The sequence below is a fragment of the Liolophura sinensis genome, chromosome 6, assembly GCF_032854445.1.
Source record: "Liolophura sinensis isolate JHLJ2023 chromosome 6, CUHK_Ljap_v2, whole genome shotgun sequence".
In the NCBI taxonomy this organism is placed as follows: domain Eukaryota; kingdom Metazoa; phylum Mollusca; class Polyplacophora; order Chitonida; family Chitonidae; genus Liolophura; species Liolophura sinensis.
The window spans coordinates 47802720-47830333 of record NC_088300.1 but is presented as its reverse complement, the minus strand read 5'-3'; the positions used below and the strand labels follow the sequence as shown (position 1 = coordinate 47830333).

General features: G+C 39.2%; 1 protein-coding gene across 2 annotated transcripts; it reads left to right on the top strand.

Annotated features, from left to right (window-relative positions):
- The first annotated feature begins 13443 nt into the window (after positions 1-13443).
- On the top strand, positions 13444-26632 carry LOC135468277 (ETS-related transcription factor Elf-1-like). Of its 2 annotated transcripts, none has more exons than XM_064746435.1 (9): positions 13444-13610; positions 14990-15041; positions 16228-16282; positions 16772-16882; positions 18295-18384; positions 19132-19353; positions 20057-20212; positions 23217-23412; positions 24768-26632. In XM_064746435.1, the coding sequence occupies exons 1-9, from the start codon at positions 13459-13461 to the stop codon at positions 24868-24870; spliced, it is 1137 nt and encodes a 378-aa protein (XP_064602505.1). In that variant the 5' UTR covers positions 13444-13458; the 3' UTR covers positions 24871-26632. The 2 variants fall into 2 exon arrangements, with proteins under 2 accessions (XP_064602505.1, XP_064602506.1); XM_064746436.1 differs by lacking the exon at positions 13444-13610 and adding an exon at positions 14821-14866.
- The last annotated feature ends 982 nt before the right edge of the window (positions 26633-27614 follow it).

The window sequence follows — 27614 nt, the reverse complement described above, 5'->3', positions numbered from 1 at the left end:
AACACGTTTTCTTCATTTCTAATTCTTCAGTGGTGAAGCATGTTAAGAGACTATTCCATCGGACCCTCAAGGGTCGCTTTATCATTCCTTCAACCCTGTTGTCAGACTTCATAACATTCTCCATCTTTACGTTTCTGGCAGAAACAGTTACATAAAAAGATTCAAGGTAGTAACTATGTAGTGCATGGAGACCATCCATCATGTTTTATTCGTGTGTCCGTAGTACACTGTTCGAAGACGAGTATTGTTTTCTGTCCTTGTAGGCGCTGGAATCGTCAACCCAACTCTGAAACTATGCTTTGTCCACTGAAAAATGTAACTTTAGTTTTTAAAGCTGTAGGGAATTATTTATGTAGGATCCACAGATTTTTAAACAGCATTGTAGCAATAGTTCTCTATGAATTCACACTGTTCATTAGAGCAGCCTGTATTCCTGAAACACATCATATTTCCTTTGTGCAAACTATTCCATGAAAATGAGTCGTCATGTAGACTAATTTATGTTTGTATGAATGTATGCACCTGGACCCCCTATATCAAAAGTAATTGATGTTTGTATGAATGTATGCACCTGGACCCCCTATATCAAAAGTAATTGATGTTTGTATGAATGTATGCACCTGGACCCCCTATATCAAAAGTAATTGATGTTTGTATGAATGTATGCACCTTTACCCCCTATATCAAAAGTAATTTACGTTTGTATGAATGTATGCATCTGGACCCACTATATCAAAAGACATATTGAGACTTAAAGGTACCCAAACTCTCTCTGGCATGTTATGAAAACTTTACAGTACTTGTGTTTGCATTTCTAATAATCTGCTAAAAGGAACCTCAAATAAAGAATATATCATGCAACTACTGAAACCCCTGTATATGAAACATCTGCACGGTGATCAGTGTTATTTGTGTAGCGGAGAAATTGAATCAACCATAATATTACTTCTATGGGAGTCCTACATGTAGCTTAATCATGATTTCAATGGGTCCACCTGGGTTATAGGTCACACTGACTTGTAGGTTCCGTCACTCATCTCAAAAGGGTAATTTTTCCTGCGCAATCCAGAGCATTAACCATTGTTCTCTTGTAATACGTGAGGATGAAATAAGTTACCATTTGCGCACACAAATCTCCGTCGCTACAGAATTGAACGGATAATCAAGAATGAATAACAACTTTGGTCTAACGCGGGGAAATGTTGCCCTTCCAGCCATTACCGCCACGACTGAGAATTACCGCCACTACTGAGGATTACGGCCACTACTGAGGATATCAGTATGGTTGTCGTACCCTAATCTATAGCCTGGGTGTAGCACGTTATGTATAAAAGAACATGGTCGTACCACCGTTATATATAATAGAGGCTGGTTTTAGCACAGTTATCTGTAACATAGGATGGTTGTAGCGCTGTCGTCTATAACAGAGGATGGTTGTAGCACCGTTATCTATAACGGAAATGGTTGTAGCACCGCTATCTATAACAGAGGATGGTTGTAGCTCCGTTATCTATAACAGAGGGTGGTTGTAGCACCGCTATCTATAGCATAGGATGGTCGTACCACCGTTATATATATTAGAGGCTGGTTGTTGCACAGTTATCTGTAATACAGGATGGTTGTAGCCCCGTCATCTATAAGAGAGGATGGTTGTAACACCGTTATCTATAACATAGGATGGTTGTAGCACCGTTGTCTATAACGGAGGATAGTTGTAGCGCCGTTATCTATAACAGAAGACGGTTGTAGCACCGTAATCTATAACGGAGATGGTTGTAGCACCGCTATATATAACAGAGGATGGTTGTAGCTCCGTTATCTATAACATAAAATGGTTGTAGCACCGCTATCTATAAAAGAGGATGGTTGTAGCTCCGTTATCTATGACATAGGATGGTTGTAGCACCGTTATCTATAACATAGGGTTATTACAGCAGCGTTATCTATAACAGAGGATAGTTGTTGCATTGTTATCTGTAAAAGAGGATAATTGTAGACCGTCACGTATAACAGGTGGTTTTACCACCTGTTATACCTATATCAGAGGATCAGAGGATATATCTATAACAGAGGATGGTTGTAGCACTTTTATCTATAATAGAGGATGGTTGTAGCGCCGTTATGCATAAAAGAAGATGGTTGTTGCACCGTTATCTATAACATGAAATGGTTGTAGCACCGTTATGTATAACATAAGATGGTTGTAGCACCGTTATCTACAACAGAGGATAGTTGTAGACCTTTATGTATAACAGATGATTTTAGCACCAATTAGAGGATAATTGTAGCACCGTTATCTATAACAGAGGATGCACAGATTGGAAAGCTCGAGCATGTCCCATGCCTCAACTTTCCTTCTCGTGATAACTGTACTTTGTTGTTTGCTTTCCGGTGTGTAAAAACAGCTGTGACGTCATGACGTCACAGAAACTTTGAACACGTGCCAAACAGTGTTTGATGTGGGACTTCTTTACCAAATATTTTGGAGTTTGATCAATCAAATATAGGCGAGTTATTGATGGAAAATTATCATTGTGTAAAACCTCAACATGCAGGAGTAAGCTAGGTTAACGCGTTTGTTTGTTGTTTTTTTTTGTTTTTTTTTGTTTTTTTTTCGCCCAATCAGTATCAATGAAAAAGAAACATTTATATCATTAAGTGACCTTCAAGGCGCTTTTGTGTACAGTCATTTTCGTTCACTGTTATCTCCATATGCCGCTTGGAACATAACTCGGCTTCAGTGGGCTCTCAGGTCCGGAAACACTCCAGGTCTGCTACACTAGGTGGTGAAGGAATCACATGTCAGGATGATAATACACATATTGACATTGGTGTCAACTGACTGTCTCTCAAAGGGGACCTGGGACAGCCCGTATTCCGTCATTCAATTTACAACGTTACTATTTCTCAAAAGAAACTTGAATATAAATGCCCTCGACGATTCATAAATTTTGCGCCCTCAGTGGAGGTAGCGTAAGTCGAGAAAAGCAAAGCAACCGGCACTTTTCAGTAAACCGCTATTGAAAATCTTCCTGGAACATGTTCGTGCTCGTTATAGGTTTTCGACAGCGTTTATATTGTTGTTGTTGTTGTCTCTATATCAGTGCTTGAACATTTTTACTCTGTTGCATAGAAGAGTTCCACTCCTCGTCCAGAACGTGATAAGTTGATCATTTGTGTGAGTTGTCTCCCACCGGAGAGATTTAAAACGTGTCTTGATAAACCCACGAAGCTTAAACTTACATTTACGTCCTCACATGACGTTGAGTCAAGTTTTCTAAAGTTCCCAATTTCGCCTGGCCACATGTAACTCCAGTATAATTGCCTTTCTCCACTGCATTACTCAACGTGGCATGGAGAATATTATCACCCTCCCCCAGGCAAAATTTCAAGGATGTTAAATTCACATAGAGGTAGATAAGAAGCTGAACATGTTAATATAGGTATGATGATAGGTATGATAAAAAAAGAAGCCTGTTGTAAAGCAAAGAAAAGCTTTTCTATTATTACAAAAATATTTTTCGGGCTAAAGTACATAGTGCAACATAAAAAGGTGGATAATTCTTTTGTGCGTCATAGCAATACACAAACTATTTGTCGTAACGCGGAAAAGGTTTGGAATATTTCAAGTTTTCTTCCCCAACGTACCACATGTTGTTTATCATAAACTAGCAGTCAACATACACGGTACATGTCTGTACATTAGGCCCTACGTGTGTGTAGGTTCGTCGCTGATGTGCCCAGGAGCTGCATTCCGGTGTAAATGAAACCACCGTTGTGTAAATTCAACTTTACACCACACTCAGTCTATCATTAAATTAAGCCTGAAGATAATGTCCCAAGTCAAAGATCCAGGTTCTATCCAGGGCAACGCTTTCTGGTAGCAACCATGCATTGTAAATTGTGGTGCTGTGCCCCGTCATATTTGTCCGTGGAGTTAAACATCAGTCAAATAAATCATGTTTGCCACCGCAGTCAGGCAACTTTATAAATATCTGAGATCTACAATGAAAGACGTGCTGACAATGGAGATATCGGACGACTTTGAACTGTATGCTGCTGTCAACTTTTCCAAGTCTTTACCTCCGGCTGATTGAAAATCATTTGCCATCTAATCATGTGTTAGTTTACAGGTAATTAATAAAGCATGATAAATAATCAGTAGGGTTGTGTGGTAAGTTCTACAACTTGTTTGACTCACTTCACATGAAGCTGCAGAGACCATACAGTAATCATTAAGTGCGGGAAAAGACATTACCCGCATAGGCGGGTGGGGAAGAGGTGGAAAAAGGTGGAAAGCGAAAAAAAGTTTGATGTTGACTGTACAGGTAACAGATAGAAAATTTTAAATTTGAGGTATTTAGTTCGCTTAACATAGCTGTATCATGAACCTCGTATTTTGTCACGACATTGTCCTTGAAGTCTTGCAGCTTGAAGTGTTGTATTGACCTCAGTCGTTCACGCTTTACTTGAGCCGACCAATGGAATGGAATTCATCATTGTCGCCTTCAACAATTATCTTAGCCACTCTTTTAAAATGCAGACCGTAAAATTTCAACATTGTTGTAAAATATGTCGACATCTTGAAATGTTACGCATGTTACATCTATAAATGTTACGCTTATTGCATATTGACATGATAGATCGCAAGTTGTATAACACAATGTTAGATTTGTAACAGTTCTGACGAGGAATACAACACCTAGATATGAAAAATCGACATAATATAGTGTTTAAATGACAGCTGTGTCCAATCATTTTGTAAAACCGTTTGAAACACTTTATGGAAAGTCTTAATGTAACATTATGAATATTTTCTCATTGTTGGATTTAACATTGTTAAAGCTACATATATCACTTAAACTGAAAGGGATTCAGAACTGATTCTGATTGGCTGATGTAAAAGATAGGCAGGTTAAAGCAATGTCTAGCCTAAGCTTAAGTTTGGGTATGGTACATTTATTCAAAAGTGACCAACGCTTCAGGATTTGGTCAGGAAACCCTGCCTCTGCTGACAGACAATCAGCTTCGATTCTGTGTCCCTTTGCAGAAGGCATTATTTCTCCTGTGAGTCGTCCTGCAACAGGCCGGTCCAAGCTAACAAGTTTATATTGCTTCCTCAAAGTACGCTAAGACATGGCAATATGATGATAGATGGCCAACCATATACAATGTTCAGCATCAAAGGGGACATTTCGCTACCTGGCTAACTCAACCTTTCATTATGGCGAGACATCGAGGTAACGAGGTAGCGATGCGAGGCAGCGAGGTAGTGAGATTAACATAATCTCTGTCAGTAACTTACGGATGTTCGTAGGTTTTCCGCGGGCTCTGTCTGGTTACTGTCGTTACCTGGCTTGGCTACTTCGTTACCTCGCTTCGCTACCTTGTTATCTGGCTTCGCTATTTCGTTACCTGGTTTCGCTACCTTGTTACCTCGCTTCGCTTCCTCGATACATTGCTGCCTCGCCCTGTATCAGAAAGGTCGAGGTGGCGAAGTAGCGAGATGTCATCTATCGGCTTCCATGGGAATGAACCCGGGTCTCTGGCTTACAAGACGGGTGCGCTAATCACTCAGATCCGTTCGTCCTCAAGGAAAGACAAAAAAGCAACATGCAGAGTTGCATGATTATAGCGATTGTCTCCCCTTGTACGTACATCTGCAGAAATGTTATTACCCCGGATAAACGTTACCATTTTAAGCATGACGGATATATAACGTTTGGATTAAGTATCTTCAAAAGCGCAAACAGAACATTATATGGCTTGGTTGTTAACTCGTCTAGAAGTATAGTTTTTATCTATCTTTGCACTGTTCTTCTCGTGGTTGGTATTTCTCCCATATTGTAACCATCGTATTTATTTTGAAGTTACTTCTTACAGTAATGGCTATACTTAGCTTTTCCTTTAAAACAAATCTCACTCGTACAATAATCAAGACTTGTGCTGTTTGTCATGGCGCACGTTCGTAAACATGCAAAAACTACAGGCGATGTTCGATAACGTTGTTGTCAAGCGGCGAAAAACGTTACGGTAAATGCTTCTCGAAGTCTTGGGTAGATGCTAATGTAGAATGCCTGTCAAGTGTCATAAAACCTATAGTTCTTCACCATTTTCCTGTACTGCCGTGACCACATGGTCTAGTAGATTTTATTTAATTACTTATTTATTTATTTGATTGGTGTTTTTCACCGTACTCAAGAATATTTCACTTGAGCATAGGGGAATCCCACGACTATCCGCGGGTGTTGGCAGTATACGAGAGGATGTCAGCATGAGCTGGACTCGAACTGGATGAGTGGCTGCTGGGTCATTGCGCCTTGCTGGCTCGTTAACTACCTCGGCCTGGAGGAGCAGTTTCTATGCTGACAGCTATAGTTTTACTGAAGACTATCGCGTATTCGGGTGACAAATGGCATCGGCCAGGGTCAAATCCGTGCAACTATACTTCATGGGGTTTTAAGTCAGAATATTTGTCTTTTTTCAATGGCATTTAGAAGCTGAACTGAACAATATAACAAATACATCACACCTTCTGTTTATTCATTCGGTACAGGAACTAACACCGTTATCGAGCATTATATATATCGCTCATTGAATCCATATATTTGTTATGTTAGAATACTTGTCATTTGCTTCATTAACCTGACCATTAAGGTATAAGGTATTCAGCTCTTAAGTAGTCGGGGGCATACGTAACTCAGTTAGCTAGCGCAGCGTAATGACCCAGAAGTCTCTCATCAATGCAGTCGCTGTGAGTTCAAATCCAGCTCATGCTGGTTTCCTCTCCGGTCGTACGAGGGAAGGTTTGCCAGCAACTTACGGATGGTCGTGGGTTTCCCCCAGGCTCTGCCCTGGTTTCCTCCCACCATAATGTTGGCCGCCGTCGTATAAGTGAAATATTCTTGAGTACGGCGTAAAACACCAATCAAATAATCAAATCTTAAGTAGCCATATATTAACAACAATCATGCAACAAATGTCTCAAAGCAGGCATTGAATAGGGAATTTATAGCGTACATGTTATGCATTTCACAAAATGCAATTGACACAGCCCTTTCGTTGCATTAGGCCGTCGGGCAAATAGTTGTTATATTAGCTCTCGCTTTTACTCTGACAAGTGTCTCACTGGAGAGCCTTTTCCGTCATTTAGGTCCAAGCTGTGTAATCATTGATGATTCCTACCTGTACGATGACGATTTGTGGCCAAACTGACAACATATTATATACTCGCACAATGGGAGACAACATGCAATCATCAGTATAGCTTGGACCCGAGTGCACGCTGCACGGAAAAGGAAAATCTACATGTTTTCAAAAACGATTTTTACTTAATCCAGGTGCTATTTTGTTCTAGTATACTTGTAAATTTGAAGCGATACTCAAAATGCTTCTGTTCCATTAAGATAGTACATGTAGCGTATAGTTATTCTATCTGTGCAATATGAATACGTATACAGGCAAAACGGTTTTATTTAAACAAACAAATATAGTTTTGTTAGTTGTTCGAAGGTATGGTTAGTTAAAGTGCTATAATATACGAGTGACTAGTATATGCTTAATAGTTCGACACAAAAGAATACATAAACATGCACCCAGGTAATGCTTACTTTAAACAGAAAGTAAAAATGAAGCAGTAAAGAAACAAAGCTTTTTCTTTTTCAGTTTTTTTTTTTTACTTTTTTTCCTTACCGTTTTCACAGCTACTCAAACTTATACAGCTTTGTTTTATCGTTAACCACCATCTTTTATTGGTTGGGTACTAAATTCGATAGAGAGCAATTTTCAGCGGAACGCCTAATTCAGTTATGTCATCATATTAACGAAATAACTTGAGTTCTTTGCTGGATTTTAACAAAAACTTGATTAGAAGTTTATGAGATAATCATGTGCGTTAAAACGTTAACCATTTTTAACAGTAGATCTGTTTGAGGTTGATGTTGTATTAATGCTTTAGCTTGATGTTTTCCATGACTGGGAAGAAAATAGTAGAACTCCTTTAGCTGGGGCAAATAGTAGAATATACACATTCTGTCTATTTTGTCTATTGTGTCTATTTTAGACACAACTCTCTCTCTTGTTACTTTGAATCTTTCTTATAAGGCTTTACTCTTACATTCTAGTTAGGACAATAAGAGCCCGGTAAAGAGGACTATAGAATGTTGGGCGATATATTCGGAGAAATACGGGATTAAACCCGATATTTGCAAGACATATGAATACAGTGATTGTGTCAGGTAGGTGGAGGCTGGGAGTGAGGGGAACGGGTGACAACAGGTTATCATGCCCTTGTCCCCAAATATTGTCAGTCGTGCTTTCACTGTATATCCGGGTCATCCAGTACTTGTCACTAGGGCGTTGCTTGAAAAAAAACACGCTCTAATGAGCATCTAGAAATGAGCTCTAATATGATTTTTTTTTCATCTTTTAAGACGTTCAAGGGTCAGTGTTGCAATAAAATTTCACCCTAAATGCAGAGGACAAACACAAAAATATCAAGCAGTATATTACCATAGCTTGCACTGGTTATTTCTACAGCAATGCATCATTCAACTGTTTAAAAAAATTTTAAGGGTCGTGAAAATATAAATCATCCCTAACTCGTCATCGCCATCGATGCAACCACAAGCCAAACCCTCCCTTTGCTCGGTGTTTCGTGCGTTATATCTAATCAAATATTTAGAATCTCACTATATCGATGCCAATTGATTGTCACCAGTGATTTAGCTGATTTTCCGCTCTCATTTCTATATAACAGTAGTGGGTTTGATAAAGGTGATAGTTTTTGTATTGAAAATATAGTATGGTTTATAAAGCAATGACAGTAATGGAAGTAGAACAGTAGTACCGATTAATTAATTGATTGATTGACTGGTTGACTTTGTGTACTAGTAGTCGTCATAGAAGTAGTGCTTTAGTAGTCATAGTAGTATCAGGTTTACACTACATTCACAACAGGCAGGGAGTGGGCTGTTCTCACACTGTCGAGGTCTGCTGGCCGTAGTATTTCTGTGCAGTAGTGTGTAGCGCATGTTTGTAAAGTTGAGCCGTATGGTGCCAGGCTCCCCACCCTAATACTCCAATCCCCAAGGGGTTACGCGGAAGTTGACCCAGATTCAGATCCATTCAATAGCTGATTGGTTAACATCAACACTCCACGGCTTATGTTTTTTTTTCATGTTTTTTTTATTTCACAACGACAAGTACGGAAGGCGATTTAAACCACCGTCTTCCAAATTTTCCATGTGTCATTTTAAATGTATGATGATGAAACAAGGCTGACAAAAGAAATACATTGTAAATCCCTGACATCTCTATGGGATACATGTACTCTGATCAGTGTGATCTTGTTCCTGGAAAGTTATTTTCTTCCGTGTTTTATTTATTTACTATCAATTTTCTAAGATTAAAAAAAAAAAGAGTTCATCAGTTGATGTAATACTTTCTCTATGGATAGCAAAGCCGATCTGACAATCCATGCTTTTGGGAAATTTGTGTGAAAAAAAAACAACATTTTCACATAGTTTTGAGGGTATATTTTTTATGATGAATAATAATAATTATTCAGTGACGCTATATAATTTTCCTCATACATAAAGCCCGAATAAGTTCCAGTGGTTACCCAGACGGGTTGGTTGGTGTTTGGGATACGGGCGCGTGCCGGTCGCTCTATGGCACTTCCCACCCTCCACACACACACACACACCCTCTCCCTTCACCCCCACCCCCACCCTTCACCCCTCCTTCCCCACCTCAACACAACCCTTGCATGCCATTATTAAGTATTTTCAAAATCAAGCTGCGAGTGTATCGGGCCACATTAAGATGTTTGACCCGGAATGCCTGCACCACCGTGGGAATATTTTTATCAAACTTGGCAAACGTGATTTACATGGCCCCCAGCTAAACAGACACCGTAAAATGCTCTTGTGTTCTCAGGTGCTTGAAGTAACAAGCCCTGAAGTCTTAGCTCGGGTTTATATTCTCTGTTCCTATCAACAGACAATTGTACACTTCGAAAAATTAAGAGGCTGGATATAAAATTTCTGTACATGGGGGCATATTTTAATACAGTGCCTTTGTCACACGATTTGTATTGTTCACAATGCACGTTCGGGTACGTGGAATGTATTTGAGTATGGCGTTAAACGCCAGTCAAATAAATGGATAAATTTTTGTCAAATGCATGTCGGTCCTCAAACCGTTAGACACGTAAGGAGATACCAGTGAGGAAAACAAACGTGCACATCTTGTGACCTTCCCGATTTTACTAAATTGATACATCTTGCATGGGCCCAACGTAATCTAGTGGTAGAAATGCCTTTCCAAGACACGTGTTAAACAGTATCATTAAACACATACATATCTATTACCTTTTTATATTACTTCGAAACACTCTTTGAGAGTTGTTACTCCCTGTTTGGTGGCTGTGTAACTATTTTGCCCTTTACACTACCTGGCCAACATATGATCCCCCAAAGGTCACTGTGGTATTCGCTATGGCCATTGCTGGCCACACTGATCGCATAACTTGTCGGATAAAAAAATCGGATACATCTGGAGCAGTCGTATGCGTATTGTATCATTGTATAATCTTCTTTATTTATTTATTTATTTATTTATTTATTTATGTGATTGGTGTTTCACGCCGTACTCCAGAATATTTCACTTATACGACAGCAGCCAGCATTATGAAGAAGTGTGAAGAAACCAGACAGAGTCCGAACAAAACTTACGATCATACGCAGGTTGCTGAAAGGCACATAAAAAGTGGACATTTAGTGAACCGTGGTTGGCGTTGTACTCACTAAGTAAGAGTGTTTCGTGAGTGGAGGAAATCTGGTTAATTCCGGGCAAGCTCCAAGCTGTACCTTCCATATCTGTGGTAGGCATATGTGATGTGTAGGCCATAATCACTGGACCTCAGTGGTCAAAGAGACATGCCCATACTTTTGTATGGGCTTGACACTTATGAGCAAGTCACATCAGAAATATATTATTAAAGATGTCACATGTCACACTATTTTCAAAATGATGGTGCAGTTGCTTCATTCTCCCCGAACAGGATTCAGAGGTCCTGTACGATATACGATATACGTACAGGACGTATACGGTCCGCATGACACTATACGTATACGGTCCGCATGACACTCGCCTGAAAACATTAATACAGTTTCTTTTTTTCTTCTTTTTTCTGTTTTTTTTTTTTTTCTTTTTTCAATTCTGCGCATATTATTATGCGGCCCTAGAGTTACCTGTATAGACGAATACCAAAATATATAGGTCATCCTGGATTTATCAAGTACATAGACAAACTTGTTACAACTATAATGTAATTCAACCTCGTATCTCATCGAACTCTATATCCCTGTATCAGTGCATTGGTACTTATGACAGCCATTTTATATGGTCGCTCCGCACGTGGGAAGGTCTGTCTGCAACCTGCGGATGGACGTGAGTTTCCGCTGAGCTCTGCCCGATTTCCTCCCACCATAATGCTGGTCGTCGTCGTATAAGTGAAATATTCTTGAGTGCGGCGTAAAAACACCCATCAAATAAATAAACAAATGGTCGCGTTTTACAAAGTGGATTCCAATATTACAAAGTAAATCAAAAGTATTTATTTCACTGATATATAACTTTAAACGGATTCTGAAATCAGAAACTTATATCCATAAATGTTACACTGTAAATATGAGGTGTCTAAGTTCAGCTATTATACCTAAATGAGTGCAAGTTCATTATGTTCAAATGTTTCACGTGGGTTGTAAATTTGAGGCGATCATTTGGACATTATTAACTCTTTCTACAAAACTTGTTTTCATGCAACAAAAAGATATCCTCATATCAACACAAAACGTCATCATTTAAGTATTTGCAAAAAGTCCAAACTTTAGTCCGCTATATATTTGTTAATTCTTTTGAAATTTAACTGCTAGGAAGCGATATATTTATGAGTTTATTTTTTCATAAATAAATCCTTTCTAACAAATTGAAGACTTTTACTTGCCTGGTACACTATAAGTTTATAAGATGAGGCGAATGAGTCTTGCTGACCTTTTTAGTGGCTAACCGCAATTACGCTTTGGGAGTTAAGGTAATTCGTTGTAAGTCCAGTCAGCATTTCAGTAGTCTCGCGAGTTTACGCAGGTTTGAACGAAACAAACCTGCGTCAACATATGATGAGACAAGGTGGGGACTCTCGCTATCTAACGTGGGTAAAGGTGAGGTTTCATGATAGTTTCTAGATTGAATATACATCTTGCCTGTCGACTCAACCGGGATGATCGCCACAACATATCTTGAGGAAACTTGTGGCCCATTTTCTTTAGCATCGCCAGAATCTGTCTTGCAGGCTGTAGAATTAAGATGTATCCTCGACACAGCAGAAGACTTGAATTTCTGTTTGTTACCGATCGCTTGAGATCCTCAAAACAATCCGCCTCAAAATGTGCAGACCACAGCAATGACAACTTCGAAGGTTCATTCCACAATCGCGTATTCTTCACAGATTTATTATAGTTTTTTTTGCAGCGTTTTTGTCCTTTAGTACCACTTAAGAAGGCTGTACTATTGTTCCATCAACCTGCGACACAAAGTCTAGGCATTCTCTCAAAATGCCACAAACCCGCCAGAAACACTCGCAGCCTAATTAGCACTTCTCGTTAAAATCACGTCTTTTGCCAGAAGTAGCTTGCGAGAGTCCCCAGCTTGTCTCGTTCAAACGTGCGTGAACTCGTGGTACGTGTGAAATGCCGACACGCCTTTTTCACACACAATTCGAGGAGAATGGCTTAATTAGAAAAATAACTCTTCTCCATAACTTCTCCACACCAATGTGGCCCAAGTCGTAGTAAAAAAAAAACATTGTTGCCTGCTCTATCGCTGTGGTGCTCATTCAAGTACATTTCTGTGAGCACAGGTCTACTAACCACAAGTTGTGGTTACTACATTGTTCTGTAGAATGTGCACTTCATTTGTATGACGATTAAATGGGAAAATGATTGAAAGGGAGAAAGTAGCTTCGAGGATAAGAAACGAAAGGGAGAAGAATGCCTGATTTCAATTTACTCTCGCCGACAAGTGAGGTTAATAGTTTTTTACTCACTAAAAGCTCAGAACACATAAAATTTTATACATCCGGCTAGACACTGCTGTATATATATATAATAATGCGAGTTTCTTCTTGTGTTGCCCTTCCTGTTGGTAAATTCTAAAGAATGGGTCACTTCCTCAATAAGTGGGAATTCCAACTGGCCATAAATGCACGCGCATTGACAAGGTTGCGTGCAAATGCCCAAAACTAAAGTGGGCGATGAAATGCGAATAGCTGTATTCAGCCATATACGAGGTTCAGAGACGGTTGTCGTGATCCTTTTTTAACGTAACTGGTTGCTTTAAAAGACGAGATTGCCATCTGCCCGGGTTAGTCGATCTGGAAAACTGAGGGGAGGCAGAATGTTGGGAGGAGGGTGTGTTTCTCGCGTCTGTGTTTATGACGGCCCTGCCCAGTGCACGTGCGACGAAACTTGGTCACAGCCCGGCTGCGCGCCCTGCGCACCCTTATACAATGTTGCACAAAAATCACCACCCCAGCTCCAACGGATGCTGTAAGCTCACTGACTTTCTTATATTGTAAGGTTCTTCATCACTCAACATGAGTGCTTGAAGGCTTTGGAGAGTTAAAGTATTTTTTCCGCGGGGTTCTTTCTCGATCGGGTTAAAGGTTAAACCGTGCTGTTTACGTAACAGGCAGGTGTCAGCCCGGGGATGCTGCGTGGTTATTTCCTCCACGCTGACTCTATTCGTCAGCAAATGTTAGATTTAAAAAAGGTTTTCTGGCAGGGAGACCGCTGATTCTTCAAGGCAGATTATCAGACCAAACCTGCCGATGGCCTACTGGCACCTTGTATCGTCTTACACGAGTATGAACCTTCAAGGCCCAGTCGATCGACTCTCACTGTCATAGTGCTTGTAACTGCTATTTTTTCTTCTTTTTTTTATGACTCGAGATATCCCGGTCGCCTAAGTTAATACATTACTGAGTATAAATAAGGGGCAAACCCTCTTCAGATGTAGGCATGGGATATTGTGCAACTGATACAAAATGCGCAGTATATCGTATATCTTATATGCACTAGGCCTAAATACCAAAATTTGTTTCCATCGAGGCGAAAAAAATGTTGGTTTGTGATTCAGTAGAGCGTGAATTGTTTCCGTGTAAGTAGAACTGCAGAATGTCGTATATTATTTAATAAGACGGGAGCAATAGTTTGTACTGAATCTAAAAAAAATGATTTGCAGACGATAATTTAGAGGATGTTCACAAACGACATGGAGGATGGGTTTTGTGTTTGGTAATATGGCTTTGAGTATCATGGTAAGAATTCTTCTTAGAACGTTCATTTAGAAATATTTTGTCATTTGTTTTTTTATCTTCAGTCTTTATCGTAAATAGACTCAAAAGACATTGTGTTCACAAGCTTCCATTTGCATGCCAGCTTTCCTTTTAATTATTTTCAATTGTTATACACACAAGTGGTTTTGATTGTGCAGGTCTACAAAACCTGCATTTTGTCTTTTGTATGATAAAATAATTTTATCCTTTTTCCGTAGCCGTGGGATGTCACCAGATATCATGTGTCACCAGCATATATCATTCAATTTCCATATATGGGCATACTTTAATATGTGGTATTATGCAAATCTCACATTGGGCGTGCGTTGTGAGCGCGCATAGCTCACAACGCTGTCACGTGACATGAAACATTAAATGGACCACTTAAATCTCAAACTTGTTATTAGTAATAAATCCGAGCAAACAGTTTCAAGAAACGAACTTTTAGTGTTGCCATACATGGAAATGGTGAGAAATTTGTCAAAAATGAAAAAATAATCTGTTCTTGGCGTATTTGTGCACTCATTTCTAGCTAAAGTAACTGGCTTGACGCATGGCTACGATGACCAGCTCTTATTTGCAACTTTTCAGATCCGAGCCCTTTGATGCTATCAACTCTGCCATGGCTTCCTCGGATATTATGGTGAGCTCCAAATTTTCTTCATGTATTTTATTTGTTTTAACAACTACACATATTACTTTTTGTTTTTTTTTTTTGTTATTGTTTTTGTTTTCATTAATTATTCACCACGTTTGATGAGAAGCTTTGAAGTCTGTTCCTGCTTGATATTGCATGGCTACCTTTAATGTATGTTGCTTTTCTGGCAGTGGTTGATACGTTCGTGTTTATTTGATATCTCCACCTTTTGTGGATGAATCTAAATGCATTGGAATTAAATAGTTCAGACTCTTGACATAACGGATATTTATCGTGCGCAAAATTGGATGCAGAATACAAAATTTTATTCTTCTATAATTCGGAGGAGTCTTTGAGGTTTCGTTTCTGTAGATCACTGAACTAAATGACCATCTGTTCATAATACTTCATGGTTTAAACACAGGTGATTCATGAACGTAATCATCATCCTTTCTGCATCGTCTTCTCTACTTAACATGCTTCCGTGTTGTCATCGAGAGCCACGCATGCATCTTTACTTATCCGGGCTATAGCGCAGATTTAGACGACAACACGTTACAGGTCTGCATCCGAGATTTTCCCTGAAACCAACATTCATATAAATTTGTGGTTGTAACACAGACAGTTGCGCCAAACATATAACAAGCATTCTCGTCGGCCTTATTGCTTCCACCTTGTTGGATATTTCCTCGATGGGACTTGACTGGCTCCCGATGCATCAGTTTGTTCGACGGCCTTCGTATTATTGAGATAATTTAAAAATGGAAAAGAACGCGAAAGTTGTTCAAGTTTGTTTACAAGTTTTTATGGCAACTGCGGTGAGGTTTCAACTTCCACCTTGTTGGATATTTATTCGACGGAGTTGGTCTGAAATGAGGGGCAGTAATGTATTTCGGCTATAAACAAATTTTTACAAGTCTGCATGATCAGTCATATGTAAATACTTCACAGAAGCCGTGTGAGCCTAATGAAAATAATTTCAATTTATTAAAACAATGTTAAACTGCTTTAAAGCTACAAAGAGCTGAGAAGTGGGGAATGATTTTGGACTGGGCTCAAAATTTCCATTTCTTTTTTTAACCCAGAATCAGATAAGCCTTGTTTTCAATTGTGTTAAGTACATATTTACCCGAATATTGCAAACTCAATGTTATATGCCTTTCCTGTATGATTTTTGGCTTTAAATCTCCAGGCCTACAACTCCGGTTTGTCAGACTGGGTCCAAATTGAGAGCGACCTCGGCCAAGGTAAGAATCACCCGCAGAGTTCCTACATGGTATACCACGACTCTACCCAACAACACGTTATGGGCATTACTTGGCTTCAAGTTGTGTAACAAGTCTCTACTGTTAGGCGAGAAGTGCTTGTGAACTAGCTCTTACGAGCACAGCTGTAAAGAAAATGGAGGAAAGAGAAAAGAACACCGCTTTGCAGTGTCTTCTTTTTGCAGGATAATTTCTGATTGCTTATAGGTCCATAAACAGGTTCATTTATTTATCCACAGTACCGACTTCACGGGGAGGAGGGGGGTCGGGGGGGGGGGGTCGTCTTCCTCAGAACAATCGTAATGTCGAACTTTCCTTGTTTTCTCTATCTATATTTGAGTATGATCTTTCTTGAGTAAGGCGCTAGACAAAAATTAAATAAATAAATACATACATTAATAGAATAAGATTTGAAAGTGCTACCCCAGCCCTTGAAATAAAAAAAATGTGCTCTATCTCTTATTGTTTCAGAGTGCTTGTGGCAGCATACTATAGGCCCATACGTACCGCCGTGTAGGTCTCTAGAGTCAAACACCACCGATGACCTGACGGCGAGCTTTGACAGCGATTACTTCAACAACAGTAATTGCTCACTGCTATATCTAATCGTTATATTTATTTATTTTACTTATTTATATATGTATTTGTATGGTGTCTAACCTGAGAATACGTTTCACTGCTGATTGAACCTGCGGATGGTCGTGGGTTTCCCCCCGAGCTCTGCCCGCTTTCTACCCACCACAATGCTGGCCGCCGTCGTATGAGTGAAATATTCTTGAGTACGGCGTAAAACATCAACCAATCAATCAATCAATCAATCAGTCAAATAGCTGCTGTACCCGCTAGGGCAATCTTACGTCCGTTGAAGACCACTTGTCTTCCACCAATGTGGTGTGCAGCTTGACGTCGCACGTGGCAAAGTTTGTCAGTGACTTGCCATAAATCGGTGGTTTGCTCCGGGTACTCAAGTTCGTCCACCATTCAAAATGACTACCATCGTATAGAAGTGAAACTTCTTGAGCATGGCGTTAAGCAACAACCAAATGCACAAATAAATAAATAAATAAATAGAAATACATCACTTTCATGAAGGTTGACAGGTTTATTGATGATGGAAATCGGATATAGTTCGGTGCAAAGAAGCCCAACTCGCCTGGCAAAAGGATATATGGCAACCCCTTTCTACCATAAGGCACGTAATCGATGAGAGTTCAGTTTTCAGAGAAAAGGGGCGCAGAACATGACTAGGTCATAGCAATTTACATTAGACTTTTAACACAAGTCTAATGTTTCCACAAATAAAGGAAATATGACAGAAGAACGATAACGAAATGAGTCATATTAATCAACGACGGATGAATAATCCCCGCGTTCATTATGACGGACCAAAATTTTGGTAATTAAAATCTTCATTTTCAAAGGGAAATGTGTCATGGATGAAATGTGGATGGCGATCGACGATTGATGTGCTCAGTATAGTTATTTGATTTAATCATTGCTATGTTCATCTTCCCTTGCTTATCTGGTGAAAAGAGATTGGGAACATGGCTAATTTCTTCTGAAAACTCCTAAAAGATTGCATTCCGATATTTACGAGTCAGTGGTAGGTATAGCTCAAAAGGACTTTCAAAAAAAAATTTTCAAGGTTTTATTTACGACGGCTAAGTAGCAGAGTATGTTTTTAAGTTATGTTTATTTAACGTTAATTTTAACGGATTTGCTAAATTTCATAACCTGATACCGAGAAACGTTTTATCGTTATTTACGCGAACAGAGATAACAGTTGACATATAGCGATATTATCAGCAAACGTAATTTTACTGCAGGCTTTCACCGAATGTATGCCACGGGCTTATTTTATGTAGAAGTAAAACTTAGGTTGGCTTTTTCTCACGCGAAAAAATGGTAAAAATAATTGGGTTAATTAAAAAAACCAAAACAATTTTTTTTGATGACTCGCTCTTTCACTAAAAATGTGCTCTATGAACATACAGGTACCAGCTCATCTGAGACGGAGAACTATTACCTTCACAATATGTGTACCTATTCCGCGCAGAGGCAACCAGATGACGATAACAGTAGTGGTAAGTCTGACGTAAGAGTTCGAAGCTGGTCTTTGCCCCATTTGTCGACGGATTTTACTGTCGGCTTGGTTCTCACTGCATGATTATACAATATATGTGTTGAAAGGCCAGACGATGGTGTCCATTTAGAATAGGTTCTCATTTGTTTCTTTGCCATCGCGTGAAAGTGTGAGACGGTACGAACGGTGGAATATGCTCTGCATAGATCTTGACCAATCAGTCAAGAATCATTCTTTACATCATCTGTATGCAAAAGTGAACACCATCAGAACTATTGGCACTACCTTTATATAATTTGTTTATTTATTTAATCAGATTATATGTATTATTTATTTGAATGGGCTATTACACCGTACTCAAGAATATTTCACCTGTACGAGGGCGATCATTATTAGAGATGGATAATACTGTGTAAAGTCGTGAAGAAGCCTCCGCACATAGCCAAGCTAGCTGACCGACAACCTGACCTAAGGCCTCAAAAGAATTAACGAGAGGATCCAAACACATTGCCCCACTAATCAAAGGCTAGACTGCCAATGTGATTAAGCCTGCGAGAGGTCTAATGGCTAAATATAAAAAAAGTACATGTGAAGTGGTTTTTTACAAAGTCGGAGTTTGAAGTTAATATCCACCAACTTGAATATTAAAGAAGTCGTGGATATCAAAATATTTGAAGATGTCCTAAATTTTCCACACAGTCCAGTGTTTATTAGGATAGTTGTTTTCTTTATTTTTATCTTTTTTTAGTTATGATAGATGAGATATTCCTGCGGGACGTTGATCAACTAGACAACCTGGAACAGTGTCCTGGTCTGCCCATTGATCACTACGGGGGCCCGCTTTATCACACCCCCGGGTACAGCACCCCGGCCTGTGGGTCGTACACTGGTCGAACTGACAACTTCCGCCAATCGTATTCTTCCTCACCAGATGCCTTATCCAGCTACTCAGTGTCCCCGCCTTATGAAAGTAAGCCACAGGAAACAAAATACATGTATCTTTCAGTTTGTTCTATTTATGTCAAAGGTTTAGTTACACGATAAATCAGTAATGATGTTCAATGATGGGATGTTATCAGTAGCATAGGTTCCAGCCTTATGTCTTTTAACCAAATGCCTCTCGTGCGAGACAAAAGACATCATCGTGCAGAGCAGCAGGGATGGTGTGTGATGGATGGTCACACGCAACCGGTGAAATCCGGGATCCTATCCATTTATCTCAGTAACGGCTCTATTCTAACTGTTACCTAAAAGCTTACACATATTTGCAACATACACACGTATTGTACTGTTTCTGATCACCGAAAGCAACAAAAAATAGGAAAACCCCTGTATTTTATTTCTTTATTATTATTATTATTTTCACATTAATTTATTTCTAGATAATACTGTTGCAGTTGGTAGCATTATTTTACCAGTTTACATTTGCAAGATTTGTGTGAAGATAACGCTTAGCTATGTGATAATTCAACACGTCTATAAGAGCTACCATTCCTTTGGGAAACTTTTCTCACACTAGCGCTGTCTAGACTGAAAAATAAACATTTCGATATTGAGACTAAAAGTAAAATTATTTGACATCTGAATTGATTTGAAATCAATCTCAGTGATTAAGAATCTGAATGTGAAATGTGAAAATTCAGCTGAATGGCAATCTTCCCGTGAATTGATAGATGGCCAGCCAACTTACGTGATTCCAAACTTACCAAATTTGCCCGACCTGGACACGAACTCTTCCCCACGGCGAACGGAGTACCGCTTCGGCAGCAGCAGTGATGACGTTTCTGACTCGGATGAGGAAGAACCGAGGACAAGAAAAGGGAAGCGAGGTAACCATCACTAAATTTAAAAACTAGGCTAAACATTCGGAACTGAAAATCGTTCTCAGGTGATACTAACAGCAAAGACATTTATGGTCGAAATATTTATTCTAAAGGTAGGTTCTCACTAATTGAGACCATATAAGCGCTGACTCGCAGCGATAGTTAGGCATTTGACTACAAATGTCATGTGTACGAATCCAGCTCTCGTGGGTTCAGCTGTAGCTTTAAGTAAGTGAAGGTGGTGATTTATTATTTGCACTTCGGTTTCCTCCACCTATAAAATTCACTCAAGAATTTTTCACTTATACGGTATCGTGTTTCATGGGCTTGAGAAAATCGACCGACCTTTGGTAAGTTGCTGATGAACTTTCCCACATGTAACGTATAGATATGCACAGAGTATTGGTGGAAGACAAGTTGTCTTCAACGACTGATAGGCTGCTGAAAATGTCACACGAGCGCCTTTGACCACACTAGTAGTGAAAGCGGGGTAATCTACAAACTCCGTGTCCAAAGTCGGCTTCGAATACTAGCGATTGAAAAACAACCGCCTTTAACCTCAGATCCTCAAGTAAATACATATGCGGAAAAACGTAATTGTCAGCTGGACTTTGGCGAATTGTGTAAAGAAATCTGGATCAGAAACATGCATGCCCACTTTGACCGAAGAAACGAACCTAATAGTACGATATTTCGATTTACTCCTATTGATTGGCCATTCTATACAAACCTCCCAAGAATGTGGTTAATTATGTTGTGCTTGCCAATACCCTTACAAATAAAATCTATCACACCAAAGTCATGAGTTTGCATCATACAGCGCTACCATGTGCTATTTTGTAAAGCGTTAGCGCCATATTTAAGGGAGAAGCACGGATTAACATAGGAGCATACATCACAAAGTTTCCGTATGGATAACAACTTATGATTTATTTTTACCGACATTTCCATGTAGAAAACGTTAGAATAACGTTAGTTAACGCTAGAATGTACATCGAAACGTTGTTGTCCATATAGAATCTTTGTGATGTAACTCTGTCAACTTTTTTATGCCTGTTAAAAGACAAGAAAGCATCTGGCTAAAACAAATTTCAACCGAAAGCAGGATATTCAGGCTTTCTAAAAAGTATCATACTTCGGTGTCTTAACGAGATTTCACTGAATAACATGTAGAACAAAACGGCAGTACTGCACATGGTTGATGTGAGTCGAGGCAGCCATCTTGAGAATTTCATCCAATCAAACACGTTGCTATCAGATTGCGCGGCCTAAGCTGTGACGTAGCCATTACCCATTCACTCCATAAAGTGACATATGAGTGACAGGGAACTGCTACATGAGACATCATTTTGAGATCGTTTACAACGATTTAGTTTCGTGTAGACGAAGGGCCATTTTATAAAGTGTTGTGGGGCAGGTCTGTATCATTTACGACCACCACAGACTTAAAATCAGTTGATTTACAAGCCGTGTATGCTAATATTCAACGATGGTATCACTAATTTTGTCAGACAGTAGCATACCGTCTCGGCCCAAACCGCATTCATCTCCCCAAATACTTATTTTATCGTTCATTTTTAGCGTTTAGTCAGCAGTTTCTAAATAACAAATATCAGAGTCAGTACAAAATTTATTAGGGATGCAGATGGTTTATGGGAATGAGAAGACGGCATCTCAATGGACAAGGCTTGAAATTAATTAAAAATCTGATGATATAATTTTTTTCTCTAAATTTACTACATCTGAAGAATTTAAATTTTGCTCCTTAGTCTTTGTCCCATACAACGGGTATTTTTTGTGTGTTTTCTTTTATGAAATACAGTGAAATTATTGAAACGCTGTATTCAAGTCGAAGTGCTTTCTCTAACGCCCGCGATAACTCGGTCAGCACTGCTTTCATCTTGGAAATCACGGCTACAAAAACGACGGTCGAATGGCTATAGATCAGCCTCAGTGGGGTTCAGATTCATTTCCATTTGTTTCAGAATTCAGCATGAATCTAGTTGTAGAACAGTCCTATTGTAATTTTGTAAACATTTAATCCAAATCATCAGCACAACCTCTCCGGAGGATACGATCTGAACCGGGAATACCCCGCCCGTGCACCTGCAGCTAGGCTATTTAAACAGGGTCGCTGTTCCTTGTAATGATACAGAAGGCCTACTGTATCAACAGTTCAAGCAGTGGAGGAAATGTTCATCCAATATGCCCGATTTCCGAGAAAACTATATTTATCACTTGGGCCTTCATTGCCGAAGTCCACAACCTTTGTCTGCCACAGGCTACTGCTTAGACTATTATACCGAAAATACATTCTGTGACATATTTCTGGTCGGTTTAATGTACTTGGAATGATAGTCTTCAAGTGGACATAAAGGTGCTGTCTTTTACTTTATAGGAGAATACATTGCCAGGTCATAATCATACGTTATGTTGTACGTCACTGGTTACTAATTAAAACTGCTGAATAGTTAAGAGAGATTAACCTGAACAAAACTCCACTGCTATTGAAATCTGGTTTCAAATCTGGAAAACTGTTAACTTTCAATAAGGAACTGTTTTATGGTAAATTCATGAGCTGAGATACATCATAACACGGACGTCATGCAACATTCTGAGATGGGAGTCGTCATCCGAACTCGTGCCATATAGAATGTAGAGCGGGGAGCAGTCAAAGGCCATCGGTGTTTTTGTCGTTGTAAATTTGTGTAAATTTTAAAAAATCCAGCTCAGTATGGATGGTATTGATTTTCATTTTTGGTGTTTCCAAAATGCGTATTGCATTAAGGAAGCAGGAAGTTCAGATGAACGCCTGTTTCGAGGTCAGCCAATATGACAGTAATACAGAGCATTCAGTGCAGTACCCTATCAAAGAGAGATAGACAATGTACAGCCCTTATGACAATTATATGTGATTTGGTCTGGCTATGTAAGCGGTATTGCCATTCTTGAGCATGCAGTTAAAGAAGGATCAAATAATTACATACTATTTCCGTATGAACTTTTTCAGGATCGAAAAGCGTGTTGTTGTGGAAGTTCTTGCTGGACAGCTTAGCTGACCCGGATAACGTCCCCCATATTCTCAAATGGGAGAACAAAGAAAGTGGGATCTTCAAGTTCGTAGACACTGGGGCAGTGGCCAAAATGTGGGGCCAACAGAAAAGAAAGCAAGACATGAACTTCGAGAAACTTAGCCGCGGAATCAGGTACGTTTCATTTTGTGGTGCGCATAATATTTGGTATCGATTTCACTCTGTCTCTTGACACAACTAAAAATATAAAATGTGAAACACTGACCTTGGGACCTTAAATCGTAAACAACTAATAAGTGTAACGTTAACTTAAACGTAGTACGTCAAATATGTGAAGTCAGATATGTAAACTCAAATATTTGATGTCAAATATGTGAAGTCGAATATGTGAACTCAAAATGTGATGTCAAATATGTGACGTCAAATATGTGAATATCTAACAAAAATCCATTTGGGACTGGTGCTAGACGTTCAAGCTTAGATTCTGTTTAGTCTTGATTTTAAGGGCAACTCAATGTATTTCGATTTAAGAGGCTTCTGTCGCAAATTATTTCCATTAAGTAACAATCTTATGGCAAAGTAATAAATCCTTGTACACGGCTCGGGATAAAGGTAGTACGCACGGCACTTGAGATGATTGTCGACAAGACGTCCACTAAATATATTCTCTGAGTGGTTATTTCAGAATATCAAGCTCGTAAAAGCATTACGCAAATAATAATACAAGCAATTCCTTGAGATGAAGACATTTTCTGTTTATAAAGACTACAATGAATATCATAGAAGTATTGTCCGTACTGATGTGCCTGCAATCTAGGGTATTTAAATGTATCTGCGTGACGTCACCAAACCTATAATCATCACAAAAAAATGGTTCAGCTCAGAGAATATTGACATTGTCCGTTTAAATAGTATTTCCACGAAAATTGTTCGGAAGTGGACGTTGTGATATAGACACCTTGATATAGACGTTCTCTCCAGATGCTCCGATAAAGAAGTTCTGATATGAGCATTCTCGTATAGACATTCTGGTATAGACATTTTCTAATACATATTCTATTACAGAGACTCTGATATAAACATGATGTATCAGTGGCTCTGATATAAACATTATGGTAGAGACATTCTATTATTAACATTTTCATATAGACGTTCTCATATAGACGTTTTGTAACATGTTAAGAGAGTCCTCGCTGGTCCATTTAACTAAAGCATTGTTCATTGGGCACGTGACTTGAACAAAGTTGGAGAAAACACAGTGCCCGGACCAAACAGCTCGAAGGATTCAAGTTCCCACTCCTTCGCTCTTCATTCGGATGCGGCTTTAGGGCAGAAAGTTCGTCAAACTGTCTATTCCGGGCACCGGTTTTCTCCAAATTTCAGCTGCTTTCCTTTAGTTTCTGCTTCATCCTGTTACCATTTACACAAGTTTACGCAAGTTAAATTTCCTAAGTACGACTTAATCCCAGCCAATGAAATAAACACCAAAATACAGTACTACATTGAGATCTATCTACTTACTATTACAGGCATTACTACAAAGGCGGCATGATGAACAGGGTGGAAGGGAAAAGACTTGTGTACAAATTTAACTGGAAGAAAGTCCCGAGGGAGTACAGGAGGAAGCTGTAAAACACAGGCGATGCGGTCATACTAACTAGTACACACATACCTAAGTCATATGGATCAGTTATATGATCAACGCGTCTTCAATGATGTTTGTCACAGCCAGTGGGCGGAATACTGCATTTAATAAATCGATGACGGACAAATTGGACTTGCATGCCTAACCTTGTTTGAGAACTTATTTTGAGTATTTTTCTTTACTTTTCCAGGTATACATTGTCCAGAGTTGGTGAAATACGAATATGAAATATATCTATGAAGTAGATACTTAACGGAAACGAAAAGGTGCTATGAGGATCAACAGAATAATTTGATCCTGGTGTCATGCTTGAGAGCCTGGTATGGTTGGTTGTGAAAATTGCTCACTCATTATGAAAGTAATATGTTTTGTTAAACGCTTTGTTACATCATTTGTGTGAGATAAACGATTCCAAAATGTTCTGTGATATATTTCTTTGAAAGTTAGAGGATGGAAAATTTCCACTCAAGTTAAATAGTTCTTTGAAAGTTAGAGGATGGAAAATTTCCACTCAAGTTAAATAGAATAGAGTTATTTTTATCTAGCAGTAAAGGTTTATGTTGTTGTTTGTGTTATGTCAGTGTTGAGAAATTGTTTCATCCCATATTGTTGACTTAAAATTTTACATTGTTCACAACGATAAGAATACGACAAAATATCCCGGTGTATAACATATGCATTGAAGCGTTTTTTTCCTAACACGCTGACTATATATCCACTGTATATTGTGTGAAAGATTCCGTGTTAAATAGCCCCAGTGGAATATTTCATAAATAGGATACACTTACAAATTCCGCATGCACCACATTCGTATTAAATGACAGGCCTGTTGTGAAGGCTGAGCATGGATCCCTCCCCTGTTCATTTACGTAGGTAAAAGTATATAGTCAAATGAAAACTGTCTGTTTTATAAATTGTTCTGTTAACATGCGATTCATGTACACGAGACATTTCTTACCAACAAGCCTACCAGTGAACCGTAAAAATTCGGTAGATAGAACACAGTTATTTTTGATTCCAGGTATTTCTTTATTGGTTAATTGCTCCTAAGTGACTTATAGTCTTCCAGCAATGTGCGTTTGGTCGTGATTTTCCTCTGGGATCAGCATGGTTTCCTGCCACCATAATCCTGGACGCCGCCGTATAAGTGTAATATTCTTGAATACGGCGTAAAAGATCAATGAAATAAATAAATGGCCTATCAGATTACAGTTTTTCCCCTGATGACCAATCGTTGAGTGTCAGGGGTTCCATATTAGATAGAGAGAGAGAATTTGTACAACAGACTATCGTACGATGGCCAGAGTTCCCCACTGATCAGTTGTTTCATGATTTAACAAATCTCTCTTTCCAACAAAAATGAACAATTATGGAAGATTTGGTTCAGAACTTGCATCTCACTTGAACAGTCCTGCTCTATATTCTGTTATATTTTGTTGACGTTAAACTGTACTTAAAAATGTACTAAATTAGTTATTGGAAAGCTCCAAGTAGTATGTTAATTATATTGTCATTATAACCGGCAGAGAACACTTGTTAACGATGCACTCGTGCCATTTACCATCCAGAGTATATCTATATATGTTTAAGTATCGATCTTACCTTGGTGCAATTAAAAGTTTAAAATGCTACCAAATGGTATATATTTTTGTATGAAAGATTATTTTTCCAAATTTTCCTTTGTACATGCATTGTATTTTTAAACCGTTGTTGAAAGTTATAGCTAATAAATGAGAACAATTGACATAATATGATAGTCTTATTTATTTTATTTATTCGCAGTACCTTAACCTTTCCAGGTAAAACTAATTTGATGGGTGAGCCTCCCGTCCGTTTTTAACCAAACTGCAACAGCTGTTTTTGTAACCTATAGCTTTAAATAACGTTTCGTGTAGTTCAGCGAATGTTGAAGGTGCATGTAATTCTACATTTCAGCTTAACCGATTGATTGACATACTGATTGATTGATTGATGGGATGCTTTGAGTTTCGACTAGGCTTCGCACAACCACAGTAAGCCTTTGCCGAGGTGGGACAGACCAGTTTAAACACCATTGTGTTACTTCACCATTCGGGTTAGGATTATTGCATTTCGATGTAGAAAATATATGACGTCACGATATGGCTGAAATATTGCCGCTGTGGAGTTAAGCCATAATGATTCATCGAAAACATATGTACTATCCAGACGCGTGCAACTCTCCATAGCGTGTGCGACTCGTCATAAAAGGCAAGCAGAAACTAGAGACATCTCGCATGACCCTCCACTAATCAGATTTGTACAACTTTCCTATGGCGTATACTACTGGTCATAAGGGGCCAGCAGAAAAAGTGACGTCACACATCAGTCGCCACTAGGTGTGTAACATTTGATGGTGTTTGTTACCCGGGATTAGGAACCAGCAGAAACTAGTAACGTCAAGCGTCAGCCCCCACTAACCAGAAGTGTGCAGCTCCCGATGGCGTCTGCTGCACGGAATTTGCGATTAGCAAAAACTCATGGGCTCCCACTAACCAGTATTATGCAGCTCTCGATGGCGTCTGCTACACGAAATCGGCGATTAGCAGAAACTAGTGACGCCACGCATCAGCCCCCACTAACCCGAAGTTTTCAGCTCTTTATGGACCCTGCTTCACGGAATTAGCCATCAGCACAAACGTGACGTCACGCAATAAGCCCCCACTAACCGACAATGTGCAGCTCTTTATGGCGTCTGCTACACGTAATTAGA

What these genes read in the sequence shown, in the direction of transcription:
- LOC135468277 (XM_064746435.1), top strand. Translation starts at nt 13,459, where the DNA reads ATGTTGGGAGGAGGGTGTGTTTCTCGCGTCTGTGTTTATGACGGCCCT. An exon ending in CAGCGATTACTTCAACAACA is followed by an intron (nt 16,883 to 18,294) that starts GTAATTGCTCAC and finishes ATGAACATACAG; the next exon opens with GTACCAGCTCATCTGAGACG. An exon ending in AGATGACGATAACAGTAGTG is followed by an intron (nt 18,385 to 19,131) that starts GTAAGTCTGACG and finishes ATCTTTTTTTAG; the next exon opens with TTATGATAGATGAGATATTC.